The sequence below is a fragment of the Periplaneta americana genome, chromosome 1, assembly GCF_040183065.1.
Source record: "Periplaneta americana isolate PAMFEO1 chromosome 1, P.americana_PAMFEO1_priV1, whole genome shotgun sequence".
NCBI classification, from domain to species: Eukaryota; Metazoa; Arthropoda; class Insecta; order Blattodea; family Blattidae; genus Periplaneta; species Periplaneta americana.
The window spans coordinates 165,691,449-165,712,408 of record NC_091117.1 but is presented as its reverse complement, the minus strand read 5'-3'; the positions used below and the strand labels follow the sequence as shown (position 1 = coordinate 165,712,408).

The 20,960-nt window shown below is 35.3% G+C and overlaps 2 protein-coding genes across 8 annotated transcripts in view; both read left to right on the top strand.

The window, feature by feature from the left end:
• Window positions 1-13,990, top strand: part of LOC138703350 (carcinine transporter-like) — a 45,461-nt gene extending 31,471 nt beyond the window's left edge. For all 6 annotated transcript variants that reach the window (XM_069831156.1, XM_069831176.1, XM_069831161.1 and 3 more), the window contains exons 6-10: window positions 572-743; window positions 2,628-2,849; window positions 7,005-7,219; window positions 10,683-10,870; window positions 13,623-13,990. In XM_069831156.1, coding sequence (XP_069687257.1) covers window positions 572-743; window positions 2,628-2,849; window positions 7,005-7,219; window positions 10,683-10,870; window positions 13,623-13,829 — 1,004 coding nt within the window. In that variant the 3' untranslated portion in view covers window positions 13,830-13,990. The remainder of the gene's footprint in view (window positions 1-571; window positions 744-2,627; window positions 2,850-7,004; window positions 7,220-10,682; window positions 10,871-13,622) is intronic.
• Window positions 13,991-14,140: 150 nt separating this feature from the next.
• LOC138703326 (carcinine transporter-like) overlaps window positions 14,141-20,960 on the top strand; it is a 39,474-nt gene continuing 32,654 nt past the window's right edge. For both annotated transcript variants that reach the window (XM_069831147.1, XM_069831131.1), the window contains exon 1: window positions 14,141-14,383. Coding sequence is in view for 1 of the 2 variants with exons in the window: in XM_069831131.1 (XP_069687232.1) it covers window positions 14,367-14,383 (17 nt within the window). In the remaining variant the exon portion in view is untranslated. The remainder of the gene's footprint in view (window positions 14,384-20,960) is intronic.

Below are 20,960 nucleotides of genomic sequence, written 5' to 3'. Positions count from 1 at the left end.
AATCAACAAAAATGAACACAGAAAAATAGATTTGAAAATAAAATGAATATTTATGTAAATTAATATTCTCCTCCGATACATTCATCTAGTAACTTCAAGGAGCCAACAAAAAGTTACTAGATTTGTAATCAGAAATTTTAAAAAAGAATTCTTCGATGAAAAAAAAATTTTGACAGCTCTTTAAATTCCACGCCCCCTTCCAGCCTTAATTTAAAAAGTGTAAACATACGAGCATTTGTAATCAGAATTGAGCTGAATCCATTTAGGGTATGAAAATATAAATTCTGAATAAGTGAAATAGCTAAAAAAAATTTGGAAAAATTGTCATGATTTTCAGTGGAGTCTTCCCTTAAATCAGCTTCAAGACAAATGGACATTACTCACATTTCCATTTTCACCATTCCACTTAAGAAATTTATTCAAAGTCAGTCCAACTTTAATAACATGTTGACAATTAAATTTGGCGAATTTGGAGTAAGTTGTCATCGACGTCCTGCTCATGCGTTAGCATTTTGAGAGGGCGTAGGCTATTATCTTGTAACTATAATGGTTGGATTTTTGACGTGTGCAGGGATGGAGATTTCTTCTGTGCAGAAGAGGGCCCACATCGCACTGTTGCAGTGCGTGGGATGGACGGCGGGGATATGCCTCACGCCGATGGTTGCCTGGGCGACGGGGGGACGATGGAAAGTCTTTACAATCCTTTCATCAGTACCCTGCGCTCTAATTTTCTTGGCTTATAAGTAAGTAACGGACACATAAAAATTTACTTTAACATATTCTGAAACCAAAGATGTTCGAAGATGAGCTGCATTAACATAATGCTTGTAAACATGATCAGGTGCTGAAACTTACTTTGCAGCCTAAAAAGTGTTTAACATCATAACTGGCATTTTAAAATCCTAAGGCCCAATTGTATAAAATTCCCTGACTAAAGATCAACTTTGATCGAAGATCGGAAAGTGAACCGAGTTCAGACACTTCTTCTATTGAATAAAACTTTTCTGCGATCAAATTACCTTGGTTCAAATGCAATTTAAGTTCACGTGAAAAGGATTTGGCAACATCGCATAAACAGGTGAAGTATGTGATGCGCGGGCCATGTTGTACAGGCTTGTTCAGTGTTGCCAATATAGCGACTTTAACTCTTTTTCAACGACAATTTCTTTTAACTGTTATATGGCTTAAATAGGGATTTAGCGACCTTTTTAGCACCCCATTGTGACAAAATTGAATTTTTCTTTGTTGATAATGAGAAATCAAGCGACTTTCCAATTACTTTTTGGCAACTTTCCGTACACTCTGTTGAAAACACTGGTTTGTTTTGTGCATTGTAAATAATGGCGGACAATAAGAAGAAGGTTGACCGTTCTCCAAATTGTTATCATGTCATGGTGTTTGATACTGCTAAACATAATAGAGCTTTATAAAACGACAATTTTCGTTTAGTAATACAGTTCATTGAAAATTTATGAATGTATACCTATCAAATCCATTAATAATTAATGGTTGTTATAAACAGAATATAATTATAGGTTATGTTATTTCATACTGCTGAACACGATAAAGCCTTATAAAATATAAGAATGTTTGTGTATTAAGGCAAGAAATTGAAAAAATGTAGGTATGTAATGTATCTACCATGTCTATTAACATTAATAATAATGGTTATTCTTTTTGCACAATCTGCCACTTGTATATTTCAAACAGAAAGAAATACCTGAACTTGGATTATCTAACTTAATCGGAGAAATTTCTTCCGTCAAAGTTGACTTTAGTTTAAGACAAATTAATCTCAGATTAGACTTTATAAAACACAAAATTCCAAGTTCAGCTAGAACGAGGATCAATTTAACCTCTAATCTAAGATTAAATGGTTTATACAATCGGTCCTAAGGAATACATCTAAAAACTTAATTTAAATATATTACGATGTACAGAAGTACATATGATATTTCCATGCAGAAATTCTGCGTCATCATATGATGAAAGATGGGTGGAAGGGAGAAAATAATCACTTAGGGCCATATTCATAGAATTCTTAGCGCGGGCTTCCGGTGGATGATCAGCGAACTAACGTTTTTCGCATTCATAAAACAGTGTTAGCGATGAATGATATGAATCCTGTACAAGTAATCAGTCGATATCTGGGGCTAGTTTAGCACACTCGTAGCGCGGGCTAGCGAAATGTCTATGCGTAGCACCCTAAGTGATTTAAGACGGCGCTCATTCCGTCGGATCCCGGCCACTTAGTCACTCGTAATGAGTGCACCTCTGCACATTAATGTGTTTGATATTGTGCCACTGCCACACATCTGTGACGCAGTGCATGAGGGTCGGCCACTAGAGGGAACCCAAGAGGTGGAACTTAAACTGAGAGGATTCAGTCCGACATCGGAAAGGGAATCCGGTGTGGCTTAGTGGATAGAGCATCAGCACGTAGAGCTGAAAATCCGGGTTCAAATCCCGGTGCCGGAGAGAATTTTTCTCCGTTCCAACCTTCATTAATTTAAACTGTTTTAGATCCTGCAAAACGGAAGCTTAATAAGCACATTAATTAATATTCACCAGCTGAAAGGGTTAATAAGAGTTCTGTGACACTGATCACAATTTATTCCTCCTTGTAGGTCATTTCCAGAATCACCGAGATGGTACATCTCAAGGGGTAGGACAAAGGAATGTCTCAGAATGCTGCAACGAATTGCTATAGAGAATGGCACTGCTCTCCCTGAAAACGCTGCCGAACTGCTGAAGAAGCTGGAAGGGAAGAAAGAGACAGTGTATGGTGCGGCAAGTTTCCTGTCCAATAGGAGGCTATTCAGAAACACAGTGCTCATGTGCTCATGCCTGTACGTATACATGCCTGCACTTCGATTTCATTCCAGTCTTATTATCCAATTTGGAATTCCCTGCTCATTGACCCTCTGAAAACCATTCAATAACCAGAGCCAGAGATTTAGTTGACTATTGTTTTTTCTCCTCCTTCTTTATTCCGATTTAACCCCTTCAGTCCTGAATTTATATTAAAAAAATTGAAAAAAAAACTGGTCCCATAATCATTCTGCGGATCCAAAATTCCCAAATCAAGTCTTTACAGAAAATCAAAATTTGGGGACAATTTTGACCCCTGGGGCCCCAAATTTTTTAATTTTATTTTTAATTCAGGTATATAAATGTTTCAAAAATAATATTCTCTATTTCTATCACATTGAATTTTTTAAAATATTTAAAAGTATCGAAGACATCCCAAAAAAGAAAAAAAGAAACAATGTACATTATAATGTACATCAGATCTGAAAAGGTTAAAATGATTTGCCGATCTAACAACTTCTATCTCCCAATCAAAATACTCCGCTAGATAAGCATGAGTCACACTAGTAATCTGCTTCTTATCTTACCAGTACCTATACGTAATGTATCTCTACGAGAAGTGATTTTACATATGTACTCGTGGCAGCAATTTTACATCAATTTTCATTACGCAAGTTATTAGAAGACCGATGCGACAGTCGGCATAAAACAAACTTGTGAAGTGTTCGGGTCTCAGTACCTCCTTTTTTTCGTTTCTTTACTAAAAACGGGAAATATGACCTCGTTAATGGGTTTTATTTATTTTGCTAATAACTGTAACGTAAATTATAATATAAACAGAAAAACTTTAGCTCGCCCCTGAAAGAGTAGAACTCGTGCTCAGGGACGGATTTCTGAATTGAAATTAAGAAGTATATAATACAATTTATCTTATGTCTACTACGCAATAGAATATATGAATTTAAATTTACAATTTTTCAATTTTTATAAAATCCATACATAATTTTTTTAATTTAATACTAGAACTATTAAAATTGACAAGATTAGGATATTTAAATATAAACTTGTTATATATTGTTGGGGCTAAATTACTACTATGATTAAATACTGTAGCAGTGTTTCATTTTGGTTCAAACAATCTTATAGCATTCATACCTTTTGTTTCATAACTATGAGAATACAATTCAAAATTATTTCGATTTTAATAGGCTATATATCGTTAAATGCATTTGGCTTTCATGGGAATTATGCCTTTATTGAAAAATGGAAAGTATGGCCATGTTTTAATTAATGTTTAATATATCTTCTTATGGTGTCTCCTCTTTTCACGAAATCAACAGATCTAATAATAGTTTCATTGCTGCACAACTGCTATTTCGACGTCATTACAAATATCCATCCCAATGATCCGATACCATTAGCCCATGCAATAAAAATCTGGATTCAGAACTTTGAAGTAACTGGTTCTGCGTTAAAGAAGTCTCCAAGTAGGAAAGTTCTGTACGTATCCCAGAAAACATCAACGCCGTAAGAGTTACTATGATTCGTAGCCCTAAACGTTCTGCCCGTCGTCATGCAATATCATTTGGCTTGTCAACCACCAGTATACGAAGAATTCTTCATAAGGACTTACACTTGCATTCATACAAGATTAAAATAGTGCAGACATTAAAAGATGCTGATGAAGTAAACCGCATGACTTCTTGCCAACAGTTCATGACTAAATGTTAACGAAGATGTTGTCCACAATGTGCTGATGACTGATAAAGTTCATTTTCATCTCTATGGATAGGTCAATAAACAAAACTTTCGATACTGGTCACCAACTAATCCTTATGATATGCACGAGGAACCATTATATACAGTGTCATAGTCACAGTTTCAATAGCGCCATTTGGAATCACCGGTCCTTATATCTTTGAGGACGATAATGGAACATCTGTTACTGTAACATCACAATAATATATCGGAATGATTCAAGAATTTTTGTCTCCACAAATTGCCCATAATCCTCTCTTACACGTGGTTTTAGCAAGATGGTACGACCAGTCACACTGCTAGACTTAGACTTGAAGAATGTGTGCAACGAAATGGGTTCCACCTGCGGAATGTAGTGTTAAGAAAATAAGAATTTCATGAGGTACAGGTAAATGCTGTTGTGTGTACTTTAAATGTAAAGTTAAAGTTTCCTTTCAAAGTAATCAGTTTTAAAATCTCCCGTTTCATTGGCTCATTTTGTATAAGGAAATTTACAAAAAGAAAGATATGAACAAAGTCTTTCAACAATGTTATTAGTTCTATTATTATTATTATTATTATTATTATTATTATTATTATTATTATTATTATTATTACTTACTTACTGGCTTTTAAGGAACCCGGAAGTTCATTGCCGCCCTCACATATGCCAGCCATTCGTCCCTATCCTGAGCAAGATTAATCCATTCTCTATCATCATATCCCACCTCCCTCAAATCCATTTTAATATTATCTTCCCATCTACATCTCGGCCTCCCTAAAGGTCTTTTTCCCTCCGGCCTCCCAACTAACACACTATATGCATTTCTGGATTCGCCCATACGTGCTACATGTCCTGCCCATCTCAAACGTTTGGATTTAATGTTCCTAATTATGTCAGATGAAGAATACAATGCTTGCAGTTCTGTGTTGTGTAACTTTCTCCATTCTCCTGTAACTTCATCCCTCTTAGCCCCAAATATTTTCCTAAGCACCTTATTCTCAAACACCCTTAACCTATGTTCCTCTCTCAAAGTAAAAGTCCAAGTTTCACAACCATAAAGAGCAACCGGTAATATAACTGTTTTATAAATTCTAACTTTCAGATTTTTTGACAGCAAACTGGATGATAAAAGCTTCTCAGCCGAATAATAACAGGCATTTCCCATATTTATTCTGTGTTTAATTTCCTCCCGAGTATCATTTATATTTGTTACTGTTGCTCTAAAATATTTGAACTTCTCCATCTCTTCGAAAGATAAGTTTCCAATTTTTATATTTCCATTTCGTACAATATTCTGGTCACGAGACATAATCATATACTTTGTCTTTTCAGCATTTACTTCCAAACCTATCTCTTTACTTGCTTCCAGTAAAATTCCCGTGTTTTCTCTAATCGTTTGTGGAATTCCTCCTAACATATTCACGTCATCCGCAGAGACAAGCAGCTGATGTAACCCGTTCAATTCCAAACCCCCTCTGTTATCCTGAACTTTCCTAATGACATACTCTAGAGCAAAGTTAAAAAGTAAAGGATATAGTGCATCTCTTTGCTTTAGCCCACAGTGAATTGGAAACGCATCTGACAGAAACTGACCTATACGAACTGTGCTGTACGTTTCACTGAGACACATTTTAATTAATCGAACTAGTGTCTTGGGAATACCAAATTCAATAAGAATATCATATAAAACTTCTCTCTTAACCGAGTCATATGCCTTTTTGAAATCTATGAATAACTGCTGCATTGTACCCTTATACTCCCATTTTTTCTCCATTATCTGTCGAATACAAAATAGCTGGTCAATGGTTGATCTGTTACGCCTAAAACCACACTGATGATCCCCATATTATTATTTATTCATTAATTATTATTGTAATAATAATAATAATAATAATAATAATAATAATAATAATAATAATAATCACTTTCTCGTCGTAATTTTGATATGATAAGAACGAAATCTTAAGATGGAGTTTTGAATATCAATTCAGTGGACTCTCCGAAGTTCGACCGAACAAAATTGAAAGTTCAGTCCAATAAGGGTAGTAGGTGTGGCAGGTGAAATGAATACAAATTCTTATTGGTTATCCATCAACGAATACAGTACTGTACTTGTATTTCCTGCCCGCCCCGAGACTTGTGTATGCGCTTCTAGTGGGTTTCGACAGTTCTGTCTTACAAACGGCACAATTCTCAAACAGAAAAAGAAGAATTCATTAATTTAAAATCTGTGATTAAATATGGATGTCCTAATCAACAAAATATTCTGTTTTCCTTTAACAAAAGTATCACTACAAGACACAGAACCAATTTCCATTCAAATGGCAAACCCATTTCTTAGTGTCGTATTGGAGCGTGTCTAATTCTCCTACGTAAGCAGTTGAACTATAGGATGTCGAACTTGTTTCCTTTCGAATTAAAGAGCTTCCACTGTTTGTCTCTTTTTTTTCAGAGCTTTAGTGCTTGTGATGAACTTCACAATTATCTTGTGCGTCGCCAGCATGTCCGGAAATCCTTTCCTAAACATGTTTCTGCAGTCTCTAGTCGAGTTCCCAGGCTTCCTAGCAGGCAGGTTCATTTGTGACAGATTTGGAAGGCGGTGGAGTCAAGCAGGGGCGTACTGCGTGGCTGCCGTTCTACTTTTCATCTGCACTCTTACCGTTGCAGGTAAGTGGAGTCACACCTGACACACGGCAAGATTACCACTAAAGGCCATATATATTGCATTCCTTTGTTTCACGTTTCATCGAAGTCACCTTCATACCACCAACATCATTATCATCAACGCCACTTCTTATCAGTGGCGTAGCATGCAATTTTGAGCAGGGGAAGCTAACTCAAGTTGTCTTTCATGTATGAGGAAATGTATTGCAAAAATATAGTCTTAAAATAAATAGTAGTCGATGTCAAGTCAGCAGTCCGAAGATTGGTTGGAACCTCATATGCAGGCTTCGGAGACTTTGGACCCGATACAATAAGTTTACTGTTTATAGGTTGTTGACTCGCTGCAGGTAGTGAAAGGTAGAGATGTGTTGAGGTAACAACGTTGCTATTTAGAGTAGAGCACGGTAGTATGGGGAAACACACACATATGTACATTCTGAAAGTAAATATACATTACACAATGACAATGTCAAGAGAATATGAAAAGCATCTATTTTCTTGTCTTTTATAAGCATTTGTGTTTAATTATACACAGTGTTAATGGTGGAAATAAACATGTATCAATTTTAATTTCTTCATTTATCCTATTGGTCGTATTTAGAAAGTGCAGTTACAGTACCGAATTGCAATGTACTACAAGATACATTTTCAATGTCTCAAACGTAAATCTTTTTCGGTTATCTGCCAAACACAGTTTGTACTGTGAAAAGCTGTGCTCTACGTCGCATGACGTGATAAGAGCAAAACGAAAAAAACTAACATCATTGCAGTCTCTAAGAGACAGTCCTTTATTCTCGGGAGACTCTATGTCTACTAATTTGCTGCTTATATTACACAATGTTCCATATCCATTATTTTTACATAAAATTGATTTCAACTTATGTTTTACACGTTCAGTAACCGGTGAACTTGGTGTCTGATTAATTCTCTGTGTCATTTCCTCCATTAATTTCAGGGCTTCCGGCATCTCTTGCCGACTTTTCTAACCGTGTAATAGTTTCAGACACAGTTTGAAAATAGGTTTGTATGAAAACCAAATTATTCGTCAGAACCTTCAACTCCAGAGCGTTTTCCTTTGCATATTTGTTGGCATCCATTCTGCAGTATCCCCACCCACTGTACGCTTTACCACTATACTCAGTACGCCGTTATGCGGATTTCCCACTGAACTGCTCTATTGGGTCCGAAGTCTCGAAGCCTACTCATAAGTAACACCAATAAGGCATCACCCCAAATGGTAATGAAATATGATTTCATGGTTTACACATATATCTAAGAAATAGACACATACAGTACGTATAATTTAACACTAGCCCACTCCCTGTCATATTTAGAGAAATCACAATATTAACGGTCAATAGATACAGTGTTAGTAAAATTACGTCAATCAACGTTAAAATCTTTATCAGAAGATTATTTTTGACTACATAAATTAGTGTCAGGAACTGTTATTTCACTCATTATTATATCAGCCACAGTGCACACTAACACTTCAACTGGACACAACTCACGAAAGGGATAACTCGGAAGCTCAATTCTTTCCAATGCCAAAGCTAACTTCTTGCGAGCCTTGCGACCAGGGTAGTTTAGTTGGAACGGGATGAAAAATCTGCGGGGTGGGTTACACAGAAGAATGCGTGAAAGAAACGAGTCTGTGGAGGGGATTGGAAGCTGGTGTGTGCAGGCTTCATGTTTACTGCTGCATCACAAATCATTCTGAGCTGCCGCATCACAACATTTAAGGCGTAAATATAAATTGTATTAAAATTAATAAATAATTTTGTTCATGAACTACAGGTTTATTATGGAGTTATTAACTGGGGAAGCTGAGGTTTTTAGCTACGCCACTGGTTCTTAGCGTCATAATCATCACCATAACTTTCAGAATTTGCACTGCCGACAACAGCTGTTCCTGCTGCCAACGTAACAGTAAGCAAATCACTACAAGCTGTAGTATTTCTCAGTATCGAAATTTGAAACGAAGTTGGCAAAAGAAAATTCAACCTTCAAACTAGAAAATCATCATAATCCACTAGCATATGTAGTAATGGGGAAAAATGGTTAGGTTTCAGCCTTAGGGTATTAAGTTAGCTGATCCGGACTATACACAAGTTCTATGAGCAACTTCAAGACTGAAACTAAAGAATGTTATTATGTGAGCTTTTTTGTTTTAAAGGTACCCGAAGCTCACGGTTGTAAACCTTTTCTAGGAAATACAACAATTAAAAGAAACACGCTGGTTGACAGGTGTCACCCACAGGTGTCACTGAAGGGTTAAAGGAGAGACAGTTCTTAGCATGGCTTCCTGTGTTGTGACTTCACGCAATGTGAAAGACTCTCGTCACTAATATAGAGCTCTAGGCGACATCCGTCAGCCATTTCTCGCCCACGTAGAATTTCGACGCTGAATTGGAAGCTACTACTGTCATAGCAAATGCTCTCCGATCGCAGTTGTACTCATCGCACACCCCACAATAGTACATTATGCAACGGGCCTATAATGGTAGTAATTAAGACGCGAGTTGTTTATGAAACGAGAGCAAGCGAGTTTCATAATTTTCATACGAGCGTCTTAATTACCATTATAACCTAAATATTACAATTAGATTTTTGAAAAGGAGCAAATAATTAAGGTTTAAAGTCTTAAGGGATATCACGATTGGTTTAAACATGCACTAAAACAAGACGTAAGTGCAAGTTTGAACCAATAAATTATTGAGATTTGCGATAGATTAATTAGTTTAGGAAATTGTATATTTATTATGTAGAACTACATTTGTATATAGATCTTTTGTTAAATTATTAAGTTTTGTACTTTTGTGAACAATATCAATAAAGCTAAAGCTATCTATCTAATTACCATTATAGGCAAGTTTCATACGACTTTTTATGCTCGACCATATTTCTAACTTGAAATTATTCATAAGTATTCATGTTATTCTTATCTGACTGAGGAGCGGAACTGACCTTGTGCAATACCTCGTAAATTGTGAGATGTGCGCAGACGCGAAAGTATTGATTTTCTCCGAGAAACAAATGTCCACATTGACCTTGATATAATCTAGAGAGTAAAATAAACATTAATGTTGATATAACCTTGAAATTGAATTAGACATTGAAAAACGAGATGACAAATTGAATATATTTGAATATTATTTACAATTAACGCTAATTATTATAGTAACAGAACTGACCTTATTTCAAATATAGGTGATTTATTGATTTATTGTTGTCTTTCGATTGCATATCCGAGAATAATCGATACTTGCGCTTTCATATTGCTACAATGATATTTTCTGATTGGTGGAACACCTGAACTTTAATGAATAGGTGTACTTTAATGAGGTCCATTAAAGGGCTGCTACCAGGTGTATAATTACTACATTTCGGCATGGTCGAGCATAAAGTCTTATTTATCACCATTCTCTCATCCACAAACACTGAAAAGTGTCTTTTCTTCTTTCAGAACAACATCTTACGCAGCTGCTGATTGTGCTTATACTGTTCATCAAATTCTGCTTCACTGTGGGGGCATATTGCGCCTACCTGCAGTGCATGGAAATCTACCCGACATGCCTGAGGCAGACCGGTACCTCTCTCGGCGTGCTTCTAGCCACTTCAATCAGCACTGTGGGACCATATATCGTATACTTGGTATGTCCTCCTGACTTAAACACCGTTCGTGGAATCTGTGAAACTTGATCAAGCATGACGTTCCTCGGGAGAAGGCGGAGCCTGACAGCGCCTGCTTCATTCCCTTTAGTACTTCCTCTTTGTCCAAACCGGTTGTGTTGCCACTTCCACGCATTTCCTTTCCCTTCCGACTACTCATTGTATCAGCCATCTATGACGCTAAATGCACAGAAGGCTTTTTTTTTTTTTTTTCAGTGTCACTTCACAGATTTCACAGATGGTGTTTAACACTTCCATCTATTAGCGGATTCAATCCTGCAAGCTTCCATAATTTCAAGTTATAGTGACGAGAGGAGTTGAAGATGTTCCAGTTCGATGGCTGCTCCTTATTTATTTCCTACTCATGTATATTTCTGGATATGCTGCCGGGGTCCTACCAGACATTTCACTATTACCATAACACACTCGAAACTACTTCACTGACTACAGAAGACTGAAAGAAGCCCTTTTTATAAATGAATGGATTTATTGCATTACGAACAGGAAGATACCAGGGGCCTATTGCATAAAAGATACTAGTGACATGTGAAAACTTACCACTATATGGATGACAAACGACAAGTATTAGTAATTTCTGTTGCATAACACAATTTTACTAGTTTGTCAGATTTAAGTGTTACTTAATTTTGCATTTATTTAATAAAGAAAGAAGAAATACAATCTAGTCTGTGATATACACAATATATTCAACATTGATTTATTTCATTTTAAAAATTTCACGAAATGATATATGAATTACTATTTAGACAGTTATTTTCCAATTTGATAAAAGAAGTAAAATCAAAATAAATAGAAACAACTCCACATGTACACGTGTGCTCAATCAATTGGTCTGGTATTACCGGTACTAATTGGAAATATACACGAGCGACAATTTTGCTGAACTTTAGGAAGAAAGCTGTGTTATGTATCTTACATATTATTATCTTTCAAATGAATTTTGTTATTAATTTTTATTTTTTTAAATGCAGGGTTTGATTTTTATTAAAATAGTATCCTCTTGGTTAGGGGCCTATAGGTAAAATCGTCTTGCAGTAGCAAGCAATATCTCAAATTTAATTTTTGACATGTGAAATCTTTCTTTAAACTGGAACTCCTGAAAATCAGTATTTATTCTTGGTCTTACTGTTTTCGTCTGGCTGTATATGAATTCTTCTTCACTCTCACGGCTTGAAGATGGAGTCATATTACATTAAAAATATTATTTCTACACTTTTAAGAAAGTTTACCGAGATCAAAGGTTTAGTAGAAAATGTATTCGCGATTCTAACTATTTTACAAACGACAAATTTTTATTCAACAATTCGTTGGTAAAAGAAATGAAACTGTCAGTAATTACTAGTGCTTGTTACTTGTGACAAATTTACCAATACAGATTTATGCAACGGAAATTACTGTTTTTCTTTTACTTATTTACTAATTTGTCGCTAGTAAAATAGTAATTTTAGCTTTATGCAATAAGCCCCAGATGTTAATGTCTGTACAATACAAAAAGGGTACAAACACAATTCACCCAAAAGAAAAACACAACAAAGTACAAATACAAAACAACACAAAATAACAGGCCAATACGAAATAAATCTAACATCACAATTACAAAACAATAATACAAATACAAAACAAATACCCAAGTACAAAGTCACAACATGAACACAACTCACAACATAAATACAAAAACACAACACAAATCATCCTTAACACTAAGTCTATGTGACACGTGCAACACTTACATCTTAAGCAATTTTAACACTTACGAAACACTTAAACGCTTCGAACACTTACATTGCGATTATTTATTTTCAAAATCTTTCGCAGCACTTAACACTTCCAATAAACACAAATGAATCACCTATACAGAAAAAAACAAAACAAAACAAAACACAGGGAAATGTAGAATAACATAAAGTCTAACGCAATGTTTAAATATTCATTACACAAACCCACTTACATAATATTTAGTTAATAATAGTAAATAATTTATAATGACTAGTGTCATTGTGATAACAACATATCTAAATTATTTTTTAATCTTTGAATTTATTGTAAAAGAAGAGCCCTCAAAAGTCTCTGCAGGTAACTGCTTCCAGTCTATTATGGCTCTATTAAAAAAAAGAAAAAGTTTCTTATATCGTTCTATTTTCTATTTTTACTTCGGAATATGTATTATATGACTTTCTTGTGTTAAATTCTATCGTACCTGGTTTACATGTTTCGACCTTTTATGGGTCATCCTCAGAACTGGTCGTTGTTGGTCTTGGCGCCTCTTGTTTTGTTTCCTGTGAGGGTGTGTTCGTGTGGTGTAATGTAGAGTCAAAGAGAACACACATACTCTTTGACTCTACATTACACCACACGAACACACCCTCACAGGAAACAAAACAAGAGGCGCCAAGACCAACAACGACCAGTTCTGAGGATGACCCATAAAAGGTCGAAACATGTAAACCAGGTACGATAGAATTTAACACAAGAAAGTCATATAATACATATTCCGAAGTGATACAGTGTTAAAAGTAATCAAGATGTATATTCTATTTTGTGTGTATGGTCTACCCTTGACTAAAGCATAGACTTTTTTCAATTCGATACCCTATACCGCTCTATGTTCTGCATTCTGTATAAGTCTTAAATAGTGCATAGAACTACGACGGAAAATAAACACCCCTGTTAACATTATTAATATTTTCTAACAAGAACTGTGTGAATTTTACAGGGCGCGACGGTCGACGTGAGGTACCCGTACGCTATCCTCGTGTTGATGTGCTTCTTGGCAATGATCTGTGGTACTCTACTGCCTGAGACTCTCAACCAGAAGCTCCCCGATACCATTGAAGACTCTTCACACTTCGGTGAAGACCAGAAGTACTGGAGCTTCCCGAAGAGGAAAACAGAAACGTATCACAGATCTTCGAACGGATAGATATAATTATCTACTTCTAAGTGATTTCTAATTGTCGATGTGTTAGGAGGGAAGTCGCGACTTGCTTCACAGTAACACCATGAGATGAAAATAATTTTAATGATTTCATAACAACATATTTGCTGCTGATACACAAATATAGTAAAGCAAAATTAAAAATAGTTTGAGCTAATTTCATGGGTCCTTTCCCTTTTGCTCCATAAGTATCAGTGTTGTAAGCAACAAGTGCATCATGATCGTCTCTCAAATGTATACCAGATTGTTGATATTCATGTGTTCTTGGTAAACAATTTACATTTCGTTTAGATAGTACTTATTCAACGAAACTTACCACATAAGCAAGATATGGTGAAGTTTCGAGGTCTGGCATAATAATGGGAATCCTTTTGTTATCTAGTCACGAATACAGGCCTACTGAAGCTTCCTGGTTTACTGTACTCGCTGTATCATTCTTATTATGATCATCAGATGCCTCTACAGTCATGCAGTATGTTCACCGTCAAAAAAATCTGTCAGAAAAGCTGAAAACTTCGTTAAATGGGAAATTACCGTAGGTAATATTACACGATATTTTTCATTCATTGTAAGTAAACGAATACCTCATGTGATATTTAATAAGATTATTTACCGAATACAATAAAAACAAAAAATTAACTATTAAAAATAACTTACTTTAATAACTGAAATGATACATAATACACAACATACCCCCATAAGGATATACGTAAATATACTTGGACTTCTCCAGATGGACTGACACACAACCAAATAGATCACATCTTGATAGATAAACGAAGACATACTAGTACAGCAGACATTCGAACTTTCAGGGGGGCAGACTGTAATTCTGACCATTATTTGATAATTGGAGCATTAAGAGAAAGACTATCAGTAGCTAAGCGAGTAGAGCAACAAGTTAATGTTAGTAGATTCAATATCCTGAAATTAAAGGATGAGGAAACTAAGCAACATTATCAGGTCGAAATTTCAAATAGGTTTGCCACTTTAGGAACCTCCGACGAAGTTGAGGAAGAATTAGATGTTAATAGCATGTGGGAAAATATCAGAGATAGTATCAAAATTGCAGCTGAACAAGGCATAGGTTATCATGAAACTAAGAAAAAGAAACAGTGGTTTGATGAAGATTGTTGCATGGTAGTAGAAAGAAGGAAACAGGCAAAATTGAAATTCTTACAGGATCCAGTTGAGGAAGAATTAGATGTTAATAGCATGTGGGAAAATATCAGACATAGTATCAAAATTGCAGCTGAACAAGGCATAAGTTATTATGAAACTAAGAAAAAGAAACCGTGGTTTGATGAAGATTGTTGCATGGCAGTAGAAAGAAGGAAACAGACAAAATTGAAATTCTTACAGGATCCAGTTGAGGAGAATAGAGATAATTATTTCAATGAAAGACGGGAAGCAAGTCGTACACTTAGGAATAAAAAGAGAGGTTACTTGAAGGAAAAACTGAATGAGGTAGAAATAAATAGGCCTAGTAAGAATAAAATCTTTAGAGATTTATAGAAGGGCATAAAGGAATTCAAGAAGGATATCAGGCAAGGGTAAACGTGATCAAGGATGTCAATGGTGACTTGCTTGCAGACTCTCATTCAGTCCTGAACAGATGGAAAAATTATTTCGGGTAGCTATTAAATGTACATAGGCCAAACAGAACTGATCAGGACGAAATTGAAATACAAACTGCTGAGCCATTTATACTCGAACCCACACTTTCTGAAGTCAAAATAGCGATAGAAAATCTGAAAAAGTACAATGGTATCGAACAAATTCCAGCAGAATTAATACAAGAGGGTGGAAGCGCATTATCTAGCGAAATTTATAAGCTTGTACTTGCTATTTGGGAAAAGGAAATTGTACCAGAACAATGGAAGGAGTCCATAATTGTACCTATTCTTAAGAAGGGGGACAAGACTAACTGTAGTAACTTTCGAGGAATAACACATTGGTTGACGTCGTACAAAATTTTGTCCAATATTCTTTTGAGAAGATTAACTTCACATGTAGATGAAATTATTGGGATTCATCAGTGTGGTTTTAGGCGTAATAGATCGAATATTGACCAGATTTTTTGTATTCAACAGATATTGGAGAAAAAATGGGAGTATAAGTGTACAGTTACCTACATCAGTCATTCATAGATTTCAAAAAGGTATATGACTCGGTTAAGAGAAAAGTTTTATATAACATTCTTATTGAATTTGGTATTCCCAAGAAACTAGTTCAATTAATTAAAATGTGTCTCAGTGAAACTTATAGCAGAGTCTGCATAGGAAATTTCTATCTGATGCTTTACCAATTCACTGTGGGCTAAAGCAAGGAGATGCACTATGACTTTACTTTTTAACTTCGCTCTAGAATATGCCATTAGGAAAGTTCAGGATAACAGAAAGGGTTTGGAATTGAACGGGTTATATCAGTCTCTTGTCTATGAGGATGACGTGAATATGTTAGGAGAATATCCACAAACGATTAGGGAAAACACGGAAATTTTACTTGAAGCAAGTAAAGCGATAGGTTTGGAAGTAAATCCCGAAAAGACAAAGTATATGATTATATCTCGTGACCAGAATATTGTATGAAATGGAAACATAAAAATTGGAGATTTATCCTTCGAAGAGGTGGAAAAATTCAGATATCTTGGAGCAACAGTAACAAATATAAATAACATTCGGGGGGAAATTAAACACAGAATAAATATGAGAAATGCCTGTTATTATTCGGTTGAGAAGCTTTTGTCATCTAGTCTGCTGTCAAAAGATATGAAATTTAGAATTTATAAAACAGTTATATTACCGGTTGCTCTGTATGGTTGTGAAACTTGGACTCTCACTTTGAGAGAGACAGAAATTAAGGGTGTTGAGAATAGGTTCTTAGGAGAAAATATTTGGGTTAAGAGGGATGATGTTACAGGAGAATGGAGAAAGTTACACAACGCAAAACTGCACGCATTGTATTCTTCACCTGACATAATTAGGAACATTAAATCCAGACGTTTGAGATGGACAGGGGATGTAGCACGTATGGACAAATCCAGAAATCCATACAGAGTGTTAGTGTTAGACTAAGTTCTGAAATGTTTACAGTTTTATTCTTTTATGTTTCATTCTTTGTTAGATGCATTAAGAATAGATGTATGCAAATTTTTAGCTGAATCTGACAGCTCGTTTGAAAGTCAATTTTATTTTAATTACGCAAATTAGTGATATAACGAAGATGTTCCTTTCGCATTACATTTCAATATAGCAAGTATCAATTTGCATCATAAGAGCCGTGATTCACGGGCAATATTTTAACGTTGAGAAATTCATGTTATCTTAAGTAGTTTGACGCAATAAATTTTTGAATATCAGAAATTTATTTATTCATATTTCTTATTGACATAAGAATTTTTAGCTTCTAATCTTCATGTTACTTAACATTTCTCAACGTTAGATCTCAGATAATACAGGCTATGCATGGACACATATGAATATTTTCATTGGGTGAAAACTGCATGCGCATAGAGCATTTTGAATATCAAGAATATAGTTTCATGAAAAGACAAATTTGTGAAAAGAGAAGAAATACCGACATTTGGAACAGGCTTATATAAAAATCGCTCCTGGCATCCCTTAAAACGTGCAGGCTGAATGGACAGATGGCACAACATAGCTGAGTTACGTTGTTTAAAAAAGCTGGACCGTTCGGACTTCAAAAATCATTTCCAGTATAGGAGTGATATGGCGCAATAAGCCTCCTAGAGACTGTAGTGCTAGCTTTTAGACATCTCCTCCCTACTGAAGGAAAGATTAAACTCATGATATGGTGATGATGATGGTGATGATGATGATGATGATGATGATGATGATGATGATGATGACGACGACGATGATGATGATGATGAAATTAATTGAACATTTATCTGCACAAATTACAAGTTTTCTGAAGACGATTTGAGACAAGAGCTTTGAATGATTGTTTCAGGTGCCTCAACAAAGTCTATCTACATATTTAACTGTTGAGAGATGTTTTCCTCCCGAATTGATAAAAAAAAGTTACGCTACCTGCTGGTATGTCTATGTACTACGAGTCTTATTCAAGAATTAGGAAACAATTTTCGAAAAAGAACAGAAATTGCATCATAAAAAACTTAAACAATTTACAACTTCGTTCCGATGAAGTGCTTAGGAAGAAAGTTCTCAAGTGCGTAATAGACATTAAAGTCTGGCGATCGCCAAGGTCAGACTGCGGGTCTTGATATCTTATCTTCTGGAATTAAGAAATGAGCGCATCTTTAAAGTCTATTTGAAAAGTTGCTACAAAGTACAAGGTGATATAACTGCCTCACATGAGAAATAAGATGCGGTCAAATTAACTTTAGACGATTATATAAATGACACTACGGTTGGAATGTTGCTTACATTCAAGTTACTACTGCATGTGCCTGTAACATGTGATATAGAATCCGGTCATTTGACATTTGAGGCTGCCACTGTGATTAAGAGCTGGTGTGGGCGTAAATTTCCTGCCCCCATGTAATTAATATATTAATAAATAATGTTACCAACTTTTACTTTATTTCAACCGTTCACGACTGTCATCCGAAAACGTAATCGACACTTCAGCACCACTACCATCGGCTTACAACATTATTTCGGACGAAATTGACCATTCCAGTGTCCTAGTTTTCTTTTCTTTTTTGTCTTGTATCCTGGAACTATTTTCTGTACAGTAGTTTATTGTCTCGTAATATGATAAGTAGTTCTTCCGCTTGCTTGTAAATTTCTGTACTATTTTAACACTTAATTCTTTCTATTTAAGTTAATTTCGATAATTGCCCTAAAGCTTTTACACTTTTACTGTTATTAGAAACTACACTATTGTACCACATCAAACCACATCCGGTAATTTCATCACTATATAATTTTATTCTAGGTTTAATGTTTACTTACAAATAGACCTCTCCAGTTCGCCTGTGCGTTTTAAGAATGACACTTATACTGACACATAGTATGCACTGGTAGAGTTTATTGATATACATTTTAGCTGCTAATGGTCATAAGAAATGGAGGTACAAATTCGAAGTGTGAATTTCAAAGACATCAATAAATATGAACGTATTTACTGATTTATCAGTGTTAAGGGATTAGGTACTGCTTACAGCAGTAAAATTTCATGTTTACAATATCATGTTCTTTCAACTGCATTCCTTAATAAATAATATATTTTTTTTTTATTTTGTGTTAGAAGAACGACTGAATTTATTTTTTATCAGACAATCTATCAAAGGTAGAGAAGGGATCTTGCATCATATTGTAGATATAACACGCATAAATACACACAAAAATTTCATCACAGAATGTTGGATAGTTTTTTAGTTACGTGGGAAATGGTTCATCACTGCACAGTGAAATGAATTTTGAAAAAAAAAAATGTAAATAAAATTTTTTTAAATCGTAAAAATATTTTTTTCATATAGCAGGAGGGCAGTGTTTTACACATACCAATTTTCATTATTGTACAACATACAGTAATGTAAAAAAAAATTTGCATATTTCCAAAAATTAACTGCTGTAAGCTATACCTAACCTCTTAATGAACAAAAATGCTGCAGTGGGCAAAGAGCAAGTTACCAGCATTCATAAAGTGATCAAAACAGAACTTTACAGTGCACCATGAGCACATGATGCAGAAAGAACCTCCACGAATGTCGCAAAAGTTAACTCCTGGTATGTGAAAAGCGTACTGCTTCGCACTTCAAACCATTCAATGGGATCATTAATGTATCCTGATTTATAAAATCCATATCTAATCACGTCTTTGAATCGCGGTGACTGTAAATTAATTGTGGAGAAATTAATGCAGAGTGACAATGGTACCTCTGTCATGAAATTTTGAATGAAAATGGTCGCCCTTGATTGCATAATCTGATATAGTCCTCCAATATGTTTTGTATTGTCTGAAAAAGAATACGTCCAACGGTTGAATCATACCGGTACAGTGAAACCTCTCCTTACAGACATCCCAAAATACGGACACTCCTCATTTACGGACAGATTTTTATGTCCCAACTGAAATAATATATAAATAATGATCAATGTAATTCTCGTTTACGGACACTCTCAGACACGGACACGGACAGCTGTTTCACAGTCCTAAAGCTTGCTTTACCTCCTGACTGCGGACAGGACTTGGATTTCAAGACCTAATGTGTTACTAAAATGGAAAATTTAGTTTTGAGAATTGTACAAAAATTCCTTAATATGAAAGAAGACAAATAAGGGTATCGTAGGCTACCACTAGCCCAGTCGGCTACCCCTTGTTAACTGGGAGCGCGTGGATAAACAAGGCTTAAAATTTAACCTGCCTGATGGATCCAAGGTTTCCGCGATTGTGCAATTGTATTCGACACATGATAGGGTTAGTAGGATTATTCTCTTCACTTCAGTCAGTCGTTCTGTTTCGAGAGACATGGCACCTGAAAGTGAAGGTGAAGTTGAAAACTGTAAATTACAATACTGCTAACTGTAGACCTAGAATAAAATTGCATGGCACAGTACTGTATTTTTCTTTTTCGGTATTATCTATTTTAGTTCAAAGTTGCAAAGAATTTATTGTAGTATAGGAGACTGTATTTAGAATTATACTACAGGAATTCATTTCATTTAAAGCGTGAAGGGATACATAATGCATATTATAAATTTACTGTTAGATTGGGGAGCCTCCCTCCCAACAAAGGACACCTCCCATATGTGGACAGATTGTTACGTCCATTCCGTAAATGATAGGTTTCACTGTAGTTCCTTTCGGAATTTGCCAAACTTCCACTGACTGATGAGAAATAATCAGCTACTTATAATTTACATAGTTATTTCTGTCCTTCATAAAGGTGTGGAGAGGAGTGGGGGTGGGGGCGAGAGAGAGAAACGAAGAAAGTAGACAGAGCTGTTTTATTCATCATCACAAATCTCACAGCAACTGACATTGATAACATCCCAGAAACTTTTCATGAGAAGTTATGAGCTAATTGATGTAGTTATATCTTTTGTGCTTCATAAATATTTGAAAAGAGAAAGACAGAGATGAATTTTAAGTAAATTGGACTATCTCGCTGTTCCAATAACT